Source organism: Mycteria americana, chromosome 8, assembly GCF_035582795.1.
Source record: "Mycteria americana isolate JAX WOST 10 ecotype Jacksonville Zoo and Gardens chromosome 8, USCA_MyAme_1.0, whole genome shotgun sequence".
Classification (NCBI taxonomy): Eukaryota; Metazoa; Chordata; class Aves; order Ciconiiformes; family Ciconiidae; genus Mycteria; species Mycteria americana.
In genome coordinates, this window is record NC_134372.1 from 26629043 (window position 1) to 26646713 (window position 17671).

At 52.6% G+C, this 17671-nt stretch overlaps 1 protein-coding gene across 10 annotated transcripts; it reads left to right on the top strand.

Moving 5' to 3' along the window:
* Window positions 1–708: 708 nt before the first annotated feature.
* Window positions 709–17086, top strand: ENKD1 (enkurin domain containing 1). 10 transcript variants are annotated; one of them, XM_075510274.1, is made up of 13 exons: window positions 861–913; window positions 2623–2808; window positions 3292–3385; window positions 3534–3572; window positions 3840–3951; window positions 4834–4940; window positions 5569–5693; window positions 5991–6215; window positions 7505–7677; window positions 11764–11925; window positions 13152–13321; window positions 14252–14388; window positions 14912–17086. In XM_075510274.1, the coding sequence occupies exons 5-13, from the start codon at window positions 3949–3951 to the stop codon at window positions 15070–15072; spliced, it is 1263 nt and encodes a 420-aa protein (XP_075366389.1). In that variant the 5' UTR covers window positions 861–913; window positions 2623–2808; window positions 3292–3385; window positions 3534–3572; window positions 3840–3948; the 3' UTR covers window positions 15073–17086. The 10 variants fall into 10 exon arrangements, with proteins under 10 accessions (XP_075366397.1, XP_075366389.1, XP_075366392.1 ...); XM_075510277.1 differs by having other exon boundaries at window positions 7505–7659; XM_075510278.1 differs by having other exon boundaries at window positions 5593–5693.
* The last annotated feature ends 585 nt before the right edge of the window (window positions 17087–17671 follow it).

A 17671-nucleotide genomic window follows, 5' to 3' on the forward strand; every position in this document is an offset into this window, starting at 1 on the left:
TGGTTCAACCAAGCCAAGGGAGTCTTCTGCGCTCGCCCAGCAAATGATGGCCTTTCAGCTTGATGCTGAGCATGCTCTAAGTCAGATTTATCCTGGAAAATAAGAGTTCAGCTGCTTGACTTGGAGAGACAATCACAGAAAGGAGAAGTAAGAATTTCAGCAAAATATACCTCAAGACTCGTTCTGTAACTGCCTTTCAGGGTTTTCTTCCGAGACATGCATTGAAATCTGGATACTGGGGAGCCCATTCCCACATTTTTGGCTTGGTATAGGTGGTTTGATCCACTTTACCACAGCCTTGTTCTAAGCTGTAGGGTAAGCACATAAATAGAGACAGGCTCTAGAGGCAGACTTCCTCGGTCCTATGGGGTATATTTGGGAGTCCTCTGGCCCCCAGCTCCCTCCTTCCCCAGGCCCTGAAGGTTCAGCGGCCGGCGGGTGTAAGACAGGCAGTGATGTCCGGCGGGATCCTCCCCAAAAACCTCCGGGAAAGAGGAGGCTGAGGGCACGGGCGGGAGATGAACCTTCGCCGTAGAGCGAGCCCGAGACAGGGCTGTCCTGTCCTGGGGACGGCTCACGGGCGGGTTCGGTGCCCTGCCCATCTGCTGGGGATCGCCCTCTTGTCCTGCCGCCGCCCGGGCCACAAGCTGCCAGCGGAGAGAACCAGCGAAAGCTGGGGCTGAGCTGCGGGAGCACCCCGGCCCCGCTCTCCGGCCCGGCCGGCGCCCCGGGCGGGGCCCGCCCTGACCTCGCGCCCCTCCCGGCGGAAGCGGCGGTTGCTGGGGAGCGCGTCGGGGCCGGGGTGAGGCTCGCCTTCGGCTCCCGGCGGGCGGACCCAGTCCAGGTCCAGGCCTCCGCGGCCCGGCCCCTGCCCCTCGCCGCAGCCGGGAGAGCTTCTCTGCGGCCTCCCTCGGTGAGTCCTCTCGGGGGGAGCCGGAGAGATCCCTCGCGGGCCCCAGTGCCCCCGCCCGGGGGTTGTCCCTGGGGTGTCCGCCGGGCAGCAGGGCACCGGGACGGCAGAGGCTGGGGACTGTGGGGGAGCCGGGCTGGGAAATGCCAGAACAGGGGGCTGGAGGGCCGCCATACCCCTTCGGAGCAGGGCAGCACGGGCAAAGCACAGCCTTGGCGACAGTCTGCAGCCCCTGGGAAGGGGTCATTGCACCCGTCTGGGTGAAGCGCTCGGGGGCTCCTGCCCATCTGCTGCCGGCTGCTTCAGGCTTTGCGGGCAGTCCGGCTCTGACACCCCCAGGTCTGCGTTTCTGGCTGCGCTTTTCCCACTCACCCCCTCCCCCGAGATGTGGGGATGAAAGGAGCCAAGAAGGGTTTTTCCCAGGTAGCCAGTGTTGTTCAGTGGGATCTTGGATCTCAGCATGTGTCCCAGAACAGGCTTTGTATTGATTTCCCATGACAGCACAGCCAGGGGAGACTGTAGACTGTGACGTACAGCTCCAGTCTCCATCGCGGGACCCAGTGTTGCACATCAGGTCCTGTAAACTCAGGACATGGCTCGTCCTTGCATCAGAAAGGAATCCCACGCGTTAAGGTGGGGCCTCTCTTGTGTCGTCCTTGCTCTCCTGTGAGAGGACTTGGCTGTAGCTCTGGAATACCCACATCAGTCTCTGCCCACTTTCCAGTGCCGAGCACGGCCCTTATTCACTTCCTGCTCGAGGCTGCTGCTGCAGGACATGTGTTTGACTCCTTGGGCAGACTGTACCAGCTGGCTTTGTTCCGGAAGGGCTGTTGGTGGACATGTGCCCAGCTCCTAGAGAACAGATGTCCCACGTGCAAACAACAGTACTACCATACCTGGCCCCCTTTGTTTTCAGAGAGACAAAAGAGAAAATGGGTCATGGAGACTGGCAGGTAGGGAAGAGCTGGTGGTACCTGAGGGAACCTGCATGGGGAATAGTATTAAAAGGAGAATATTAATCTCTCCCATTGCAGTCTGCAGAGGGTAGCAAGGGGAAAGCATAGGCATGGACTAACATCACTGGGTAGGTTCACAGCACATTGACCTCATTTCCTGACCCCTCATTTCCTGGCCCCAGGCCATACCTCCCTGGGGCAGGAGGTATGGCCCCAGATCCATGTGCAGCCCTGGGGCATGGAGGTTATCCTGGTGCTACTTTCCATTTCAGCTAAAACTACTGAGTGAGGAAGCAGACAGCCAAGACCAGGTGAACAGAGATTAGCCCTTTGATTTGCTGCAGATTACTTGCTCTGTTTATCACAGCTTATCACAGCTGTGGGATTTTTTTTTTCCCATGCTTTTTGCAGAGGTTGGCTCATAAAGGCATGAAGCTGGTCTTGCTTTAGCTCTGCGTGTGGTAGCGGCTTCTTGGCCAGGGACTCAGGCACAGTGAAAATGTGAAGAAGAGGGAGTGCTTCAGAGTCAGACACAGCAGGTTCAGGGCTGTGAAAAACACCTGCCAAAGCCTTGTCTGTTCCCATGTTTTGTAATTTCCTTAAGTGTGATGCCAAAAACAAGCCACGAAAGGAAGCCATGGTTCATGCGGGCTCTGAAAGATCTCAGTTTACCAGGGGGATAAGTAGCATTTTTACCAATTGGTAAGCTGGAGCAAAGGACACAAAGAGTTGAATTAATGGTTCTTAAAATTGCAGGGATGCTCTTCTGGGAGAGGTATGGCTGGAGCCTGCATTGCTGGAGTGCCAGGTCAGGATTAAGCTGTGGTCCTGGTGGGGAAGTGAGCAGCCAGCCAGGCTCAGACAGGATAAGTAAGCAATGCTAAAGTCATTGGGTTACTCTGGCAACTGCCCTGCTCCTCTTTGTAGCTGTGCTGATTTCAGGTGAGCAGGGAACAGAGTTGGTGCAGCCCTGTGGCTAGGAGCAGCATCGCTGCCTCCCTAGTGGGTTCTGCAGTCTGGCAGGGGGTTAAGAAGGGAGAGGAGTTGCACACATATATATCTGTTTACCTGGACTTAACCAGTCTGCATTTGCAGAGTCTGCCTGCATCTCATAGCCTGTGAATGCTCTAAATATTGTCTTTCTGGTGGCAACAGGTTGGATACTGTATTCTTGACATTTAGGTTTCTACATGGTGATAGAGAAGATACTTTCCTGCATGCAAATTAGGCAGTGTGGCTGAGCCAGCGATCGGGTCACTGCTGAAAAGGGCTGGCCCTGTTGCCTCTTCCTCCCTCCTCTGCATTCATAAGCATGTGCTCCTGCTGTGTTTCCCTTGTGCTTCCTCCAGTGCTTCTCTGACTCCCCTGTGGAGGTTAAACAGGCAGAAAACTAACCCAGCAAAATAAATGACTTGTTTCATGCAGGGATAGTGAGTTGAATCGGCTGAGCACAGGACTGTTTGCACTACAGAGCTGTCACAAGAGATGAAGCACAAGGATGGGAATGGCAGCAGAGAAGGTCTGCACATCCCCTTTTGGCAGAAGTGAGCCATGAGGTTCCCTCACTTCTGTCCCCCGAATACGCTCGTGGTCAGCAGGAGCAGAGCAGCAGCTTAAGGAAGTCTGTACTGATCATTGGTAACTGAGGCTTGGCTGCTTCTTTTCAGGGCTGGGACACTGATGCTAGGGGTTTGTGTCTCACGTAGGTGAGTTTGCTGGAGGTACCTAGATAGGCAAGATGCTTACTACTGTAATAAGGTTGTCTGATCTTGCAAGATCCCAATCCAGAGGCAATGTGACTTGCAAATCAGGGAGTGGGTGTCATTTGCAAATTCCCTGCAGCAGGGCAGGGTGCTGTTGGGAGGCAAAATGTGACTTGTGTGAAGGTAGAAAATGAGCCTTCCATCCCCCGCCTCCCATCAACTTACCTTTCCTCCTTCAATCCCCCACGCTAATTATCTGCTCTGTTACAGGTCTTGATTTCAGCCTGTCATTTTGCATGTAAATTACTGGGTTTGAAGGCAAGTTCAGATCAAGATCAGATGTGAATTTCAAGGCCAGTAGCTGTTCTGGAGTGATCTCATGGTGAAACTTCTTTTTTTTCTAGAATAAGACAGCCTGTTCTGGCTTAGTTGGATTCATTATCAAGGAGATTAAATAATACCAAGACACCATCCTTTTATCTCAGGCTGGGAGTCTGTGTCTGCTCTTCAGAAACAGCTTTTCCAGAGTAGCTGGGTACAGACTGTACATGCATGCTGGTGTGCAATAGTCAGCATTGCTTACATTGCTTCTGCAGTTGTGTCTGGGAGATGAATAACAGCTTTTTGCTAATGGGTCTCATGTCAACAGGGTTGATTTAGCCCGGAAGGCTGCAGTGCATTAGTTGCTATGACTCAGACTCACTCAGCCTAAACTGATCGTTTATTGGTTTATAAATTAAACTGCAGATGCTGCGTCCCATCAGTGCTGGCACGCCGAGGATCCTGAAAGGGGTTCTTCCCATAGAGTTGTCTCAGAAATCTTTAAATTACTGCCTCGGAAGTCAGGGCATGCAGGTTGTAGCCCCAGCTCTTACAGCAATGATCCCAGCCAAGCTGCCCTGGCACCTGTCAAAATCATGGCGTGACTCTGATGTCATGCTCAAGGCTCTTATGGCATCTGCCAAAAGCTCACCCGCAGTCTGTGCCTGTTGGTGCAGCATCCTGCATCCTCATTTTCTGAGTGGGGAGCAAGTCCCTCAAGTTTCTTGTAGGCAATAAAATGCTGTCCACAAGATCTTGGTGAGCATAGCAGGGAGACAGATGCTGGCTACTCCTGGAAGGATCTGTGTTCATCCTGTCGTGGGAAGAAGAGAGGCAGCAGGGACCGGTGTGGGCCAGGGCAGGGATTTGCGGATCTCTGCTGATCCCTGTCAGTCCGCGTTGAAAAGTTCTTTAGAAATGAAAAAGATGTTTTTCTAAACAGGTAGCTCTCTGTTCTCCCCGAGACCCAAGAAGACCAGCTGGGCTCTTTTCATCTCAGAACTCTTCCCCAGAAATGAGGCGCCTGCCCCTATGTTGTCCTGGAGTGAAGTGGGTCCTTTTGTCTTGGGTCCTTTTGAGGTTCAGCCCCAGCCTGCTCAAGGGTGGGGACTCCACTCGTGTATCTCTTGCGGAGGATACAGCAGAGGGGTTTACCTGTGTCAGGCAGGTAAACCTGTGTGGGGCTTCAGCTTGCTTTGGGTAGGTGGTGTTTCAACCACAGGAGCTATTTAGAAAGAGCCCAAGATGCAAGGTAATACAGATCTAAGGCTAAAATGTGTCAGATGATGTCCAGCTACCTTGCGTTTCCTACTTGCTAAAGGCACACAGCATGGTTATAGCAGCTCAGCTCTTGCTTGCATGTCTGTATTAAATGTTCCCATATGGGAGAGCAAAGCCAGGAAGGATTTTCTGTACTGAAGATACTGCTATTAGAGCAACTGCAGACATTTCAGGTTCAATGCTGTTAAAAACGCTGATTAGCCCCAAAATAGGGATAGTGCTGCTTGATCCCTTGCCTCACCTGCATGGAGTCCAATTTGGAGCAGTTTCCTACCTGCAGGTCATCTCTGTAGCTGGGTGTGAGCACTCTATGAACTTCTGACCTTCATTATATATATATATATATGAAATGTAGCTTTTCAGTGGCTCAGTGAGCCCTGTTCTTTTCTGTTCTCAGTGGTGGCTGGTTTCTGTGGCAGAGGCAGAGCAACGGCACAATGTGTGAAGGGCCATCCAGGATTTCTGGACCCATTCCTCCAGACCCTATGCTCTTTCCAAACTATTACAAACGCCCATTCTCAGGTGAGTCCTTGATGCTTGTTACAGATGTGCAGTTTTGTACTTTGGCATGATGCAGCTTGCCCATTTGATGTCCTTATTCTTTGGCATCCTCAACAGTCTCCACTCACACTGGTGCAGGTGCTTCTGCTGCCTCAGAGATGGTGATCCTAAACGTGGTCTGTACAGCTGGTTGAAAGATGGGAAAGCATAAGGTAGAGGTGGAGAGGAGGTCTTGAGCGTTGTTTGTAGGCTGTGGGTGAAGAAAACCACGAGGTAAGATCATGTCCTGATAATCTCCTTATCTTTCTTTCTCTGTAGCTCGAGGGAGGCTGGAAGGGAATGCTCAGAAGCTGGATTTTACTTCTGGCCCCCTGGACCCTGTTCCCAACCCATACCCCACTTTGGGCAGCACCTGCCAGATCCAGCCAGCCCCTCGCATTCGCCCCAGTGGAAAGGACTTTCTGGAGAATGGGCAGAAGGGGACGCTCAGTCTCTTATTGCAGCTCGAAGGGATCTCCCTTGATGGGGGACTGCCAGTCAAGAGTAAGTACAGCTGAGTCACTGCTGGCCTGAGTTGCGTTTGGGGCCAGGGATGAAGCATCAGGGATTTGGGTGTATTCCTTGGCTCTGCTGCCTGAGAAGAGCTTGAGTTTCGCAGGGCCGGTTGCCCCATCTTCTCTGTTTGGCTTGGCAGTGGTGTTCCTGGGCCACCACCCGTGCTGGAGCAGGTGCTGCTGCAGCCTCCCTGACTCCACTCTGGCCCAGGTCTGCAGTGGGAAGAGGGACTGTAAAAAAGATGCTGTTTAATTTGGACTTGAGGAACTAGTCATGGATGAGAGACTATTGAGAGATGCTGGAAATAAATCAAGCCCTTCTAGTTTGCTACCTGTGAATATAACCAGTATCTTTATAGTTGAACTTAAAGATGGATCAAGTGAAATCTTAATGTATAAAGGTCATTTAAGCTGGGGAAATCCTTGTTACAGAAGCCAGGCAGGATTTGGGAAGACTGTCTGTAGATACTGAGAACATATTTGTGAAAGATGTTCCCTCCTCCACGGAGGTCACCCAGAGTACATTCAGAGATCCAGGAAGGAGATAAGGCTGAGCACTGGGTGTCACTTGATTGGCTTCATGTGCTGGCATTGCCCCTAGCCCTGCCTGGTGCCACCATGGTGGATGCCAGCTGGTGGCTGCCACAACTGCTGTGCCAAAGCAGGAGGGGAATGGAAGGGGGTCTGGCTGCGTCAGCTGAGATCTTCCCTGTCTTGGGGAGCCCAAGGAAGGATAATTTTTGATTTGAAAACAAGAAATACACTCCACAGTCTTGATTATGTCTGCTTGAATGTGGGACAATGGCTGACCCTGAGCCTGAAACCAGGAACAGCGCAGATTGAAGGCTCTGCAGCTGCCATTAACCAGCCCACTCTTCACTTCAGAAACACCATGGGATGCTGAACTGGGAACTGACCTTGCTCTCAAGAAGATGCTGGCATGGCTTGTCTAGCATAGCCCATAATGGGACAAATAAGCCACACTCCCTCAGAGCAAGGGAGCCTGTGAACACCGGTAATGTGCACAGACCTGTGCTGATGGTCATCTGGGTACTGTGGGATCCTCTGGCAGGAAAGGGTCAGTCCGGGAGTGTGCATCTAACATGGGAAAAATCCACAGATTGCCTAGTCTGCAGGAGAGGGGAGAGCTTGCTATTTCTATGGATGGTTGGACCATCTTTGGAGACAGAGCTGTGGGCTCTGGTGCCAGTACTCCAAGAGCCTGCATCCCTTGGCAGTGTCTGAGGGGTGAAGGCTGTGTCTCCCCTTGCTGTGCAGGGAAAGAGTCCAAGGACCACGAGAAGGAAAATGTGAGGCGAATAAAGGAGATTCAGAAGAAGTGCAAAGAGAAGGAGCAAGCCCAAGAGCACAGCCAGCCCAAGCCTGTGAAAGCTCTGTGGAAATCCCAGATATATAAAAATGTGGAGTCAAAGGTGAAGGCCAAACTGCAGGTTGGTACCCACTGAGCTCTTGAACTCTCCTGGCCTGGGATGCAGTTCAGCCATGAGGCTCTGTGAGACAGTGGAGATGGGGGATTCCCAGAACCTACAAGTCTGGGGGAAACTTGGTGCTGAAGCACAGTGGGCAGATGTGACAGTGGCGCTGTGTGCTGAGCGAGAATGTTTGGCTTGGGTCTGGAGAGCGATTGCTGTAATAATCCCCATTCTGTCTGGCCATGTAGACCCCCCATGCAGGGGAAGCTGAGAAGAGGAAAATCTCATCACACCTTCTGCCTGGAGGCTCCTACTTGGCCCTTCAGTTGTTAGGGATCTAAAGGCAGTTCCTTGGGGGTGCAGAGCAGCCCTTTCAGCCATATTACCTGTCTAGAGGTGCATCCAGCTGGCTTTGCAGCTCCCCAGTGTTTGGGGCAATGCTAGTCTGGGGTTTGTGCCAAAATGTATTCTGGGTATTAGTATAATATAATAGTCTGGGGTATTCTGCTCCATGGATCATGGTCCTCAGAGGTAGATCTTCAGGCTGTGTCAAACGTTGGTCCAACTCTTACCACCCTGTGGACCCACAGTGGGCCATATATCATAGAATCATAGAATGCTTTGGATTGGAAGGGACCTTTACAGGTCATCTAGTCCAACCCCCCTGCAAGAGCAGGGACATCTTTAACTAGATCAGGTTGTTCAGAGCCCCACCCAACCTGACCTTGAATGTTTCCAGGGATGGGGCCTCCACTGCCTCTCTGGGCAACCTGTTCCTGTGCCTCACCACCCTCATTGTAAAAAATTTCTTTCTTAAATCCAGTCTAAATCTGCCCTCCCTTAGTTTAAAACCATTGCTCCTTGACCTGTCACAACAGGCCTTGCTAAAAAGTCTGTCCCTGTCTTCCCTATAGGCCCCCTTTAAGTACGGGAAGGCTGCTATAAGGTCTCCCCGCAGCCTTCTCTTCTCCAGGCTGAACAACCCCAACTCTCTCAGCCTGTCCTCGTAGGAGAGGTGCTCCAGCCCTTGGATCATTTTCATGGCCCTCCTCTGGACCCGCTCCAAGAGCTCCATGTCCTTCTTGTGCTGAGGGCTCCAGAGCTGGACACGGTACTCCAGGTGAGGTCTCACCAGAGCAGAGTAGAGTGGCAGAATATATCTCCAGCCTCTTCTCTGAGTGATTGTCCTGGCGAATAACCACTGCACAGTAGAGGCATACAGACATCTCCAGGCAATCAGGGTGGAGGCCTTGTAGCTCCAGCACAACCTGCGAGGGTGTATGTACCTCCTGTCCTCTGTACACCTGCTTGTAGGAGAAGGAATGCGGGGCCATGCCTTGTTTCCTCACTGTTTTCTCACTACTGAAACGAGCGTGTGTCTGGCTTTGTGAAGGTTTTGGTTCACTTTTGGCTTCTTTCTTTTTCTTTCTCTGGATAATTTTTTCTCGTCCAGTGGGTTCCTCATGTTTAAATGGTGCCTCTGTTGGAGGGCTTTGCAAAATGCACCAAAGCTGTTGCCTTGGTGTAAATGTACCTATTTGTGCAGAAAGTAAAGTTAACGCTCACTGGGAGAGGGAAAGAGAGCTCCATCACTATCTTTGAGTGGATCCACTGTCATCAGTCTGGATCTGGGAGACCCCTGTCATCCAGGTGACCTCTGTGTTTGGTTGGCCTCTTCCTTCATCCAGAAGTAGGCACTGCGACTCCTATGGATGGGGTTGGTTCCCACGACATGGCGAGTTGTACCCAGTCTCATCATAGTGACCTCCTGGAGGAGAGGCCCTGGGGCTCCATTCCAGCTCAGTCTCGTGTGGGAGAAGCTCCCTGAGGAAGTGGAATTGCAGGGCTGCTGCCTTGGGCAGTAAGCCGCTGGCTCTCCAGAGTAGCCTTGAACTGTTGGATCCTGCATTCCCATCGGCCTCAAGATTGTTGGCTGCCAGGAGAGGGCTTTGTCCTTCTGCGAGTCCCTGGTAGTCTTCATGGTCTCTGTCTCTGTTCTGTCTTTGCAGCCAATCAGGCTGTGTGGACAGGAGCGACACAGCAAACTGCTGCTTGTGCAGACGGTGGGTGCAAGCTGGGTGATGCCTTGAGCACTGGCACTTACACAAGCCTTCCCCTGGTGCTCCTTTCCTGAGTTGGAGCCTTCAAGTTCCTCCTGATCTCTGCATTGCTTCCTTCTGGTCTGTGGCCCTCGGGCCAACTTTTGACACTAAAATTATGTGTGTAGATAACAACTGCAAAAATTAGCAAGATGATTTCCAAGCCAGTGGTTCCAAATGCTATATCCCTTCTTCCTGGTGTGCCACCAACCTCTCTGACGTCCATGACCCTTTCACACACAGGAGCAAACCCACGTGTGCTTTAGGAACACAAGCTTATGCTCCTGTTTGACAAATCCTCTGGGTTAGAGGAAGATTGAGATCATTTCTTCTTTTGTTTTGGGGAAAAGGGGTGGTCTCTGTGCAGGCAGTTTCTGCACGGTGTGTTACTTGTGTTCTGTGGATTCTTCCAGAGAGAGGTGGCAGGAGGCCCTGGTGCTGACTCAGTTGCTTTAACTGTTGCTATGGCTCTCCTAGAGCTGGGGTGTTCCCTATGAAGGATCTCCGTCTTGTGTGGAGCTGCTGCTCAGAGTTTTAAGTTGATTCTGTTAGGCCTTGATGTCTAACGCAGAGTTTCTTTTCTCTCATCTGTCCCCAAGGTTGTTAATTGTGGCAGCTGCCTTGAAAAGGGCTCTGACAGTCTCAGTGCTCTTGCGGAGGAAGATGGGGCACGCTGCACTCTGCTAGCATGCTCCTAAGATCACAGACTTACTTGACTTCTAACCATGACTGCACTAGGTAAAGGTACTTCTCATTAACTTACTGGAGAGATTTAGGTCTCCTGGCTCCTGTTGAAAAAAGACTGATCATCTTTGGAGCATGATCAATCTAGGCAGTGCTGAGGGCATCGCATACCCTGGTCCTTACACCAAAATTACTGACGTTACTGTCCTATCCTACCTTCAGCCTTCAGGTCTGCCAAACTAAATGGGCCAGGCAACAAGGAATCTGCCTCAAGGGGACTGCAGTTCAGCTGAGAGAGCAGCCGAGAGCTTGGGTACCTGTAAAGATCTGGAGGCTGCCCTGTACAGTCCCTGTTACTCCCAAGAGCAGAGCAGTGCACTGGTTGTATTTATTGTAAGGTCACCCGCTTGCCACAGTGTCCTTCCAGTTTTCGGGGTTTGTTTGGGGACTGCCTGAGACAGCCTGTTGCAGACCGCCTGTTAGGCATCAAGCAGTGTCGCCTTGGGCCAGTGCTAACCATGGCCTTTGAAGATGACTCCCAGATGCAATTCCACCCTCCCAAAACTACCAGACTCCCTCACTCTCCACTCCTCTTTCTGTCTAGAATAGGATAACCACAGATTTGGGGTGCTGAACAGAACAGCACTTGAGAACAGCATCTAATTTGTGTCAGCTTCATGCCTACCCTTGCCATTTCATTAAAGCTTGCTGGAGCAGGGCTCTGCAGCATGCTCTGGATTTATGGAGGTGGGAGGGCTTCTTCTGGGAGTTCAAGTTCCCTAGTGTGCCAACAAGGGAGACTGGCATGTGTGTCTCAACTTTCAGCACACTTACTCCATGCTGCCATTTGCCCTTTTCACAGGACGATTTCTGCTTTTTAAGGAGTCATGATCATTGTCAGTTTGGACTGTCCATCCATTTAAATTGTCCCTAGGTCTGGTAGGTATCTCTGTTGGGTTATCTAGTGTTTCTCTCCTTTAATGCCTGCCAGATTAGTCAGTAAAGAGGGACTCTCCAGTCAATGCTATGCATGCATTTGATCCAAATGCGTGTTTCTGCAGATTTTTTCCCTTTTTTTTTTCTGTGTTTATTTACAAAGTTCAGTTGCCAGGTCTGGATTTGTTGCTGTAGGCAGTCTGTTTGGCCTTTGCTGGCTGTGTACAGATTGCCTTCCTCCAAGAACTTCTGCTAAGACATGGCAGAAAGAGCGTGGTGTCATCTGCCTGCTGGAAACTCGTGGTTGACCACCCAAACTTTGTTGGGTGGGTTTCTCTTTGCTCCAGCTTCCCTCTACTAGTGTGTGTTTTCTTGCCTTTCCCAGGAGAGCTCCCCACCTCCAAATCCAGAGGCTCTGAAATTCCTGAGGGCATATTCTCGCTGTGGCCGTGGGATCAAGATGTGCAGACCACTCTCCCCAAGGCCTGCCAGAACAAAAGCAGGGGCAGACACAGAGGCTCCAGGGGCACTGGGTGCTGAAACCAAGGTGAGTTGCACACTAACTGCATGCTCCCAGGAGTTTCTGGCACTCATCCATCCCAGGGGTTTCTGGCACTTATCCATTGCTCCTGCTTTGAACTCTTCATGTGTTCTTCTAAAGCGTTGGGTCAGATGTGCTATGTGAACAGGGAGATCTATAAATATTGTTCGTGGCTGAAGGGAAGGAACAGGGCCTTGGTCACTGGGGTGGTGAGATGGGCGTTCAAGGATTGCTAGTACTACCCTCTGGCTTCATCCTTGCTAGTAGTTAAAGAGATTGTGAAGTTCCCTTTGAAAATCCCACCTCCTCACTGTAGAAGTGCCAGTGATCTCAAATCTGCTCTTCCTAGGGCTTTGCAGGTGGTCTTGGGGATTTGGAGACTGCTCCCACCTTAATCAAAGGAACTGTGGCTTCTGGACATTAGATGAAAATTTGGGAAATGGGTGTGCTTTTTAGTAAGGAGAGTTAAACCAGTATTAACAATTAAACCTTTCGGGTAGTCTTGTCTGGGAGGTCCTAAACTGCTCTGTGACTCATGTCTTCTTTCCTTGGCTAGCATGGGGTTGTCAGTTTGTTGGTTCCCAAATGCCATGGAGCGACTTAATTTAAACAGGACATAAATCCCTAAGAAGGAAAACCAAGAAAAGAAAAATTTAAACTCAAACCCAGCAACATTCTCCCCTGTCTTGACCATCAGAGGAGCTGTGATAAGAGGGTGCTGTCTCTGGGGAAATGCCCCCAAGGACTAGCTAAGTTCCTGCTCTGCCAGGGGTTCTGTTGCATTTACTGGTCTGGTGGGGGCCCGAACGGTTTTCCCCCCAACCTTCTACCTGCTCTGATGGGCTCAAAACACAGCAGTAGAAGCTACATGGACTATGCCAAGCCTGGTTCTTCCTGTCCTTCTGGCTTTGAGGGCATGCGGTCAGCTTGGGGACCTCAACAAGATGGGGTTTAGGTTTTGTCTGGCTTTTGGTATCAGGCAAACCATGGCACCCCAGGGGTTTCTGGCACTTATTCTGGCACTGGTTTCTTCTCAAAATATTGACCATAGCTCCTGCCTGTGTCTTTGACTCCTGAGATGGGATGGACTGAGGGTATGCCCATCCTATTTTAGTACACCTGCAATTCTGTATCTTGTGTGGGTGCCTGATTTGTCCCTTGTGGGGATAAGGGCAGCTTCCTGTGTGCATGTGCCCAGACAGCCTCTGCTGCCTCCCTCTCTCTTCTTCCAGATCCAGGTGGAGGGCAAGAGCATTGACTTCATTAAGCACAACGCCTGCAATGCCAAGCGGGCCCCACTGCGGCGCTCCCAGTCCCTGCAGGCGCTGGCTGAGCTGCTGGAACAGAAACATCGGGAGCAGGAAAAGTACAACACCAGTCAAAAGGGCCACGTCCCTCAGTAGTACGTATGCCCCTGTCTGGTCCATGAGACTTTGTGTAACAAGCCCACTTCCCTTCACCACATCCCCCAGCTTCTGTGTAGAAAGACGGGGGCTGGGGACAGAGGCTCTCTTGCCATATGCAAACAGTGCGATTTACTGTGGCCTGGGGAATAAATGCAATCCCTCCTGGTTTCTTGATTTAACAAGCATCCCATGGCCAGTGTGACTGGGTTCGGAAAGAATTTTATCTCCTCCTCCCTTGCTTGCTGTCGTACAATGATGCTGACATGGGGATGTTCTGTGTGCTCTGAGAAATGTGCTCCTGCCCCTTTGTAAGCCATGCTCCACATGACATAGCTTCAGTATTAAAAAGTCTGGTTTTGGAGAAGCAGATAACTTAATCTGCCTCGCAAGCATTCATCCTGCCTTGGACCCGGTGTCTGAGGAACGTCCAACTAGTGACTTGCACTTTGGGGTTCTGAGTGGAAAACAGTTCCTGGGTGATCCTGTCCTAGGACTGACCATCGTGTCAGTCCTTTGGCTCTCTGCTGTGTCTGCTGTTCTCTGCCAGCATCCCTGGCTGTGAGCCGCTTTTTCCAACTTCATTCCGTCACTGACCCATAAATGGTTTTGAGAGGACTCAGTGACCTGGGCCAGAAGCAAGGAGCAGAAGCCCTTGCCTCCGAGGAGCTCATGTCGGCCTCAGTGTGTCTCTTCCAGCAGCCCTTCAGTGCATGTGGAACATGTTTGCTAGTCCATGCATGCAGGCTAAACCTGGGTGTATCCCTCCATGGCAAGGGTGTGTGCTGGCAGGGTGGGTCTCTCTGGTCATTAGGCAGTGACATGGAGACTAAGGGGGTTTGAAGGGCTCAATTCCTCGCCTCTGTGTCCGTCCCTGGGCAACCCCTCCTGCCAGATGTGCTGACACGTGCCTTCGTTTGCTTTGCCAGCCTGCTGGCGAGGAAGGAGCTATGGCGCAGACAGATGGAGGAGCGGCTGCGAAACCTGCCAGATCCTGACATGCCACCTGGTCATACCATGATGCCGGAGGGCCAGCGGCTGGAGATCCTTGGCAATCTGAAGCAGAGTAAGAGGAAAAGAAACGGGGATTCCAGCTCAGAAAAACAGGTGATCCTAGCCAGGATTAAGAAGAGAGTTCTGGGGCACATATTCCTGCCACTTGGAGAGTTGCCTGGAATGAGGCATGTAGCTGGGATGTGAGCTGTGTGCGTGGAAAGAGCAATCGCCTTCAGTTTGGTGGGACCTGCAGGTTACAGAACTGGCTCTCTGGAGCAGGCTTGTCCAGTGGACCTAATGTTAGGGTTACTGTTGCTCTTAAAATGATAGGAAGATTTTAGTTGGAAGGGACCTTCAGAGGTCTCTAGTCCAACCCTTGGTTCTTCAAAGCTGGAGCAGGTCACTCAGGTCCTCATCCAGCTGAGTTTTGAATAAAGAATGGGTATTCTAAGTCATTGTGCTGCAGTTCTAAGTGCTGCCATTTTCATGACTGAGGATGAGGTCATAGCATTAGGAAAAGGATGGATTTCTTCGCTCTTCCATTTACACAACTTGTGTTTTGGGTGGGTTGTTTTTTTTTTTTCTTTTTACAGGCCAGGAGCAGCTGATAAAGGACCTGGTGATGCTGCCAGTGCGTGCAGACACCCTCAGCATGCAGAAGAGGCGGGTAGAACTGGAGAGGAAGCTCTCCCACATAGAAGAGGCCATCAAAATTTTCTCAAGGCCCAAGGTCTTCATCAAGCTGGACTCCTGAGCCAGTGGGGCTGGGTGTGTCGCGCTGCTCTGTGTGAACATCCTTCATCACTGGGAAGGGACGATCATCACTTTGGGAGGGAAGGAGAGGAAGGCAAGTACAGGACCCTGGGCCCATGCAAGGTGCCAATACAGTATCCAACGTGCAGCTGGCATCTCTTGCTTACCCTCCAGTGCTGTGTCTTGTTCATGGAAAAGGGAGGGAGATGCCCTAATATACTCTCCGCTCTGTGGTCTGGAGAACAGTTGTCTCTGTGCTGCTTGACTTCTCAGCGATGAGTGCTCTGCTCTGGATCCATGGCATCACCTCTTATTTTCCCATTTTTTCCCACTTCTAGAAACTGGTAGGAGGTCTCCCGTGCTGCTGCCTGTGGTGTTCCTTGTCCCCCTCTTTCTCCTGAGCTGGGCCATGGTCATGGCTCATTCTGGGTACCTGCAGACTTGTCTGCACAAAAACCTCATGCTGTACGTCTGCCATGTGTGCCCAGTCCTGAGCACTGACCCATCCTGCTTGCGCAGCTGGTGCCTCTGCGCCCTCCGACCTGCTGGCTGGGCTCAGTGGCCTGGGGACAGCTTGGGGACAATGAAGAGGCACAGAGCTTCAGTCCTTCCTGCCCAGGGAAGAGCTGGGCTGGCTGCAGGGGGATCTGGCAGGATGTCTGGAGAAGCCTTTGCTGTCTGTGGGGCAGGACATGCTCCAGTAAAGCATTGTTTCCCTCTTCCAGTGTGTGTGGAGCTCCCGGTGGGCTCAGCAGGGCCTGAGGAGTGGTAGTGGGCAGCAGAAACCAGCAGCATTGATGTAATGCAGGGAGGGGGAGAGCCGTGGGTCCTGGTCCCGCTTTCTGCAGAAGCCCGAAGTGGCCAGGGAGGTCAGGTTTGACAGTGCTGGGGTGCTGGGATGTGGTGGTGGACTCGGAGTGGAGAATGTGCGAAGTCCTGCCAGATCTCAGTCTGCAGGCCGGCAGGACAAGGCTGGGCAGATGCCATCATGGAGGTGAGCTCGCTGCCTCCTTACCTTCAGATGCCACATAGGGACCTGTGCAGACCTTTGCAGGGATCCTGCTGTGTGAAGCATAGAAAGATTTAAGCTGGAAGGGATCGCTGGAGGGCTTGGTCCATCTCCTGCTCAGTGCAGGACCAGCTCCACAGCTTAGGGCCTTGTCCAGCTGAGTTAGGAAAATCTTCAAGGATGGACTTGCCACCACCACCTCGCTGGGGCTCTGTCCCCGAGCTGTGCCACCCTCAGGGGGAACACGTTTTCCCCTGAAGTCCCACCAAAATTTCCCTTGTTGCAGCTTGTGCCTGTTGCCCTGTCTCCTTTCACCGCATGGGGTGGTGATGCTGCACATGGTTGCCCCAGGCAGGTGCCTTGTTCCACAGGGTTACTCCATCCCAGGCAGGATTTTGTGGGGTAGGGATATTGCAGAGTGGTCCAGCTCTGCCCACAGCACTCAGCACTCTGCAGTGCCCTGGGATGTCAGGGGCCAACACTGCTGCCAAGGGCCAGGGAAGCTTTTAGCACTCCAGGGCTGGAGGAGGTGAGATGTCAACCAGAAAATCATCCTATGCTCCCCTGAGGCCACCCTCGGGGCAAACGCTGCAGCCAGGCTGAGCCAGCTGAATGAGAAGGGTGCTCAGAGCAGCTGGGGGCTGTGGGCACCAGGCCCTGTGCACCTCCCTGCCCTAAACAAGTCTGGAATAACCAGCCCTGCTGTCTACTTTGCTCTCTTGCCTGTATGGGCCATGGCTGTGTGCCATGAGCGCCACCCCACTCAGGAGCCCCAGGGCCTCAGCCCTTGCTGCTCTCCCTGCCTGCCCCCAGCAGGGCTGGAATGCAGCCCCTCCCCCCGCCCCCTTCCTTAGGGAGGTGTTGGGGAGGTGACCTGCTCTGCTGCTGGCCGAGATGCGCCTTTGTGCCTGCACCCAGCCCAGGGCACCCAGCATCTCCCCACGGGAGCCAGGCCAGGGCACACAGCACCATCTGCTCTTGCTTCCCATGGGGTTTAATCCGAGGGCCCGGGGAGAGCCCTTGTGCCGTGAAGGGTCTGGCACCATGCCAGTGCCTTTGCTCCCCCTGAGCACCCATGTCCAGCGTGGGCAAACGGGCTGGAAAAGCACCACTCTCAGGTGCACCCTACCTGCCAAACCTTGTGCCTGGGCTGCTTTGCCAGCAAACATTGCCAGTGGCTGCGGTGGGTTGAGGCAGAGGTGTTGGCGCTGGTGCCGAAGGTTGATCCTGCAGGAGGTGTAGTGAGAGGGGACGAAGGCCCATGGGGACAGCCAGCCACTACCTGGCCAGGCCTGTTCCCAGCCAGGACAGGAGGAGGAGAAGCTGTCACCACTGTGGGCCCAATGGGGCACAGCAGCACCTTCCTGCTAGGGTGCTGCTCTGTCCTTCCTGTGGGCAGGAAGGTGCTGGGCCAGGGCTGGGCCAGGCCAACAGCAAAGCAAAGGCCAAAGCCACCATCGGCCCAGCATTTCAGTGCTGGGAGAGGGGCCAAGGGTGCTAGGAGCCCCAGGTGAGCAGGAGGGGTGGGTACGGCCCCCCCTGAGCTCAGGGCTGGAGGAGGAGGATGGAGCTGCACCACCCCCGGCAGTGT